At 48.1% G+C, this 4964-nt stretch overlaps 1 protein-coding gene across 1 annotated transcript; it reads left to right on the top strand.

Annotated features, from left to right (window-relative positions):
* The first annotated feature begins 1579 nt into the window (after positions 1-1579).
* Positions 1580-3362, top strand: LOC119291799 (inorganic phosphate transporter 1-2-like). Its single transcript, XM_037570606.1, has one exon. It carries the CDS (start codon positions 1611-1613, stop codon positions 3186-3188), a length of 1578 nt encoding a protein of 525 aa, XP_037426503.1. The 5' UTR covers positions 1580-1610; the 3' UTR covers positions 3189-3362.
* Positions 3363-4964: the final 1602 nt, after the last annotated feature.

Here is a 4964-nt window from a genome sequence, read left to right as displayed (position 1 = left end):
CTACTACAAAAACTAGTGACAAGTTGGCAAGGTTCCCCCGCATATTCGGATCTTCACATATTCTTCTCCCGTTGAGAGGGTTTTAAATGAGCTAATTACTGTCCACATCTATATTATGAGCTGTGATTCGCCCAACTGATTGCAATTTGGCAAAGAGAAACGAAGAGAGTGGGAGGTTCTAAGTCAACAATTTAAATAGTACGGAGTACGGATTTCAATGCTGCCCTGTCTGCTTGCTGCTAAATCTGCATATGTTAGTAGTTTGTTAAAAAAACACTCAGTAGTTTTTATTTTATATTTCAGATTACCAGTGTTCTAAACGCATGGTTGCTGCATGCTATTTTGTTCAGAACCTTATCTAAATTCTGAAGTTGGGATTCTCCTATGTTTCTGTGACTACCATGTCATGTACCTAATCCTTCAAGAATATTTCCTCATTTTTTCTGTGTTACAACCAATAAAAACAATAGCACCTATAGACTTCTGAGCAATGTCTTGCTAAATGAAATCAATGTACAATTGCTCGCTATAGCGTGAAGATAGCGTTGGCTTAGCGCGATATAGCTTCGCTATAGCTGATTTTAAGGGTTGCGCTATTATGTCATAGCATGCTATTTTTTGCATTGGTTACAACCAAACAACTTCTAATACAAATACACCCCCCCTCTTATTCCTACATTTCTAGAACAATGAGAACTAAACATTCCCTTTTTATGTAACAGATGACCAATGTTCTGAACATATAGCCGTTGCATATGTTATTTTGTTCTGAAACTGTCCGAAGTACACCCTCCGTCCTGAAATACTTGTCAGAGAAATGGATGTATTTTAGTTCTAGATACATCCAATTTTATCTATTTCTGCGACAAGTAATTCCGGACGGAGGGAGTATGAAATTAGATTTTAGCAACTTAGCAACAACAATTGAAATCATTATATTTGTATGCTTATGTCTGCAGGACCTAGCATTGCATATCAATTTATGGTCGAAATTCTGTTTTTTTGTTGTTGCTTTCCCGACTTAATGAAATCGGCGGAGTGCCTACTTTCTTCCTGCCATACCATGTAGTTATAGAGAGGTGAGAACAAATTAACCCCATCTCTGAAGAAAGGTCACCAAATCCATGCCGGTAGTGAGAACATAAGATACAACTCACCGTATAATCTTGACCTTTTCTCGCAAAGCTTGCTTGTGTCTATACAATATGTTTCTTTCAGGTATATTCCCAGCATAACCATGATCTGGCTTCACTATTTTTTTATTTCCACAATTCTATAGTACTGAAATTTGAAAGTCAAACTTGATAAACTTAAGTTTAGCATTCCTTAATCCTTCTAATAATAACAGAAATGTAGCCCGACATAGCTGTAGCTCTCAAGGCAAGACATTTGACTCCGCGTATATTTTTGTACGAACCATCCTGATAATGTACAATCCGTTGTTTTACAAGCGATGCCGTACATATGATATTATATACGTAGTTGCAACTAGCACAATATGTGCCTTCACCTTGCATTATTTATGCCTATATATACGTACTAGAAGCACCAAACATAGCACACAACAAGAGAGCAGCAGAAGAAGTTTAGTTGAGAGATCGCCGGCGGCCATGGCGACTGAACAGCTCAACGTGTTGAAAGCACTCGACGTCGCCAAGACGCAACTGTACCATTTCAAGGCGGTCGTGATCGCCGGCATGGGCTTCTTCACGGACGCTTACGACCTCTTCTGCATCGCCCTCGTCACCAAGCTGCTGGGGCGCATCTACTACACCGACCCTGCCCTCAACGAGCCCGGCCACCTCCCCGCCAACGTGTCGGCCGCCGTGAACGGCGTGGCCCTATGCGGCACACTTGCCGGCCAGCTCTTCTTCGGCTGGCTTGGCGACAAGCTCGGTCGCAAGAGCGTCTACGGCTTCACGCTCATCCTCATGGTCCTCTGCTCCATCGCGTCCGGGCTCTCGTTTGGACACGAGGCCAAGGGCGTAATGGGGACGCTATGTTTCTTCCGCTTCTGGCTCGGCTTCGGCGTCGGCGGCGACTACCCTCTGAGCGCCACCATCATGTCGGAGTATGCTAACAAGAAGACCCGCGGCACCTTTATCGCCGCCGTGTTTGCCATGCAGGGGTTTGGCATCCTATTTGGTACTATCGTCACGATCGTCGTCTCGTCCGCATTCCGACATGCATTCCCTGCACCGCCATTCTACATTGACGCCGCGGCATCCATTGGCCCGGAGGCCGACTACGTGTGGCGCATCATCGTCATGTTCGGAACAATCCCGGCCGCCTTGACCTACTATTGGCGCATGAAGATGCCCGAAACTGCACGGTACACAGCACTCATCGCCGGCAACACGAAGCAAGCTACATCAGACATGTCCAAGGTGCTCAACAAGGAGATATCAGAGGAGGATGTCCAGGGTGAGCGGGCCACCGGCGATACCTGGGGCCTCTTCTCCCGACAGTTCTTGAAGCGCCACGGGGTGCACTTGCTAGCGACCACAAGCACTTGGTTCCTGCTTGATGTGGCCTTCTACAGCCAGAACCTGTTCCAGAAGGACATCTTCAGCAAGATCGGGTGGATCCCGCCGGCCAAGACTATGAATGCATTGGAGGAGTTGTACCGCATCGCCCGTGCCCAAGCGCTCATCGCGCTCTGCGGCACCGTGCCTGGCTACTGGTTCACCGTCGCCTTCATCGACATCATCGGAAGGTTCTGGATCCAGCTCATGGGATTCACCATGATGACCATTTTCATGCTAGCAATCGCCATACCGTACGATTACTTGGTGAAGCCAGGACACCACACTGGTTTCGTCGTGCTCTACGGGCTCACTTTCTTCTTCGCCAACTTTGGACCCAACAGCACAACCTTCATCGTGCCAGCCGAGATTTTCCCTGCGAGGCTCCGGTCCACATGTCATGGTATCTCTGCCGCTACCGGTAAGGCAGGCGCGATCATCGGCGCGTTCGGGTTCCTATATGCGTCGCAGGACCAGAAGAAGCCCGAGACCGGCTACTCACGGGGAATCGGCATGCGCAACGCACTCTTCGTGCTCGCAGGCACAAACTTCCTGGGCCTGCTCTTTTCCCTGCTGGTGCCGGAGTCCAAGGGCAAGTCGCTCGAGGAGCTTTCAAAGGAGAACGTTGGCGACGACGACGCCATTGCCCCGGGTGGTGTCTAGAGACATGCAGGCGTACATGCACACTCGTGCATGGTTGGTGTGTTTGATATGCATTTCTGTGTTCTGCCATTTATATTGTTCCTGCGGTTACTTTCTGAATTTGTTGTGTTGTAATGGTGACAATGTAATGCGTTGGCCGTATCAGTGACTCAATTCTCAAAAAAATGTCACCTGTATTCCCTCCCATTGTTTCCCATGTCATTTTTTTAAGATAAAAGGCCACAGCCCGACTTTATAAATAAAGTCACCAGGCAGAGTTAACACAGACCCAAAAGACCAGCACGAGAACAAGCAAAGTATCAGCCCAGACAACACGAGATAATAGTCTAAGTACATGGCTCCCAGGCCAGTACACGGCTCGCAGGCCGGAGATAGAGAGATAACGAAAGCAAGCCACCAGCGCCTAAGTGTCTGCTTGGACTGGGGAGATGGAGATAGCAGAATTGCGGATCTTGGCCAACATGGCGTCGAGGGCGTCCCTGTCTTCCTCCTTAGTCAACAATCTCCACTGCTGCAGGAATATACAAGTCTTAAATAAGCAATCAGCAGGTTTAGCAGGGAAAACATGTTCGATGGTAAATTTATTCCTTGTCATCCAAAGGGACCACCACATGGCTGCGAAGCCCACCCAAAACAATCTCCACTGGGCCCCAACCAAAGAATTGACCAAGATGCACAGGTCAGAAAAGGAGGTCGGAGCCCAGGATACATGCAACCAAGATCTGATACAACACCAGAACAGATTAGCCAACACACAGTTAAAGAAAATATGTGACTTGTCTTCTCTCATACCACACAAAGCACACCTATCAGATCCCGTGCCATTTCGCTTGTGAATTTGGTCACCTGTCGGCAAACGCCCACGAGAGGCTTGCCAAAGGAAAACCTTGACCTTAGGAGGAATACGAGCCCTCCAGATCCAATTGAATTTGGAGGTGGTGGACCCAGCAATGAGCTTACCATATAGAGATTTAACCGAGAAACGAGCAGAGGGGGAGTGGGGCCAGACAACCGTGGCTTCCTCCTCCAAGAGCGAAGGGAAGAGAGCAACAAGGCGCTGCCAGTCTTCCAACTCTGCGGGAGAGAGAGAGAGAACGACGCAGACGCATGTCCCAATTATTCGACGCGAGCTCAAAGATTGAGATCTCAGGGTCCGGGCAGTAGGAAAAAAGAACAGGAAAAGCAGTAGCCAGCGAAGAAGAACCACACCACTAATCAAGCCAGGACCTGGTGGACCTACCATTGTGAACAACGATTTGACGAGGCCTTGAAAAATTGGCCTTAGTTTAACAAGGTTTCTCCAGAATTGAGATTCCCCCGAGGCGCACGAGCAAACATAGGACTAGAAGAGGGAAAGTACTTCGCTTTGAGGATGTTGAACCAGAGGGGCTTGTCCTGGGGTATGGTCATGATCTTCCACCACCATTTGATGAGCAGACATTTGTTCATGACAAGAGTGTTAATAATGCCCAGCCCCCAAAGGCTTTTTGGCTTACAAATAAGGTCCCATTTGACCAAGCGATATTTGCGCTTGTTATCAGCCGCGTTCCAATAAAAGGCACCTCTATGTTTATCAAAGCCAGCATGGGTTCCTGTCGGTGTCAAAACCGGCGGATCTCGGGTAGGGGGTCCCGAACTGTGCGTCTAGGCGGATGGTAATAGGAGACAAGGGACACGATGTTTTTACACAGGTTCGGGCCCTCTCGATGGAGGTAAAACCCTACTCCTGCTTGATTAATATTGATGATATGGGTAGTACAAGAGTTGATCTACCAC

The sequence above is a fragment of the Triticum dicoccoides genome, chromosome 4B, assembly GCF_002162155.2.
Source record: "Triticum dicoccoides isolate Atlit2015 ecotype Zavitan chromosome 4B, WEW_v2.0, whole genome shotgun sequence".
NCBI lineage: Eukaryota > Viridiplantae > Streptophyta > Magnoliopsida > Poales > Poaceae > Triticum > Triticum dicoccoides.
The sequence above is the reverse complement of the archived record's forward strand: the minus strand, read 5'-3'. Positions and strand labels throughout refer to the sequence as shown.

Excerpts from the sequence above, each read along its gene's own strand:
- LOC119291799 (XM_037570606.1), top strand. The coding sequence starts at position 1,611 with ATGGCGACTGAACAGCTCAACGTGTTGAAAGCACTCGACGTCGCCAAG.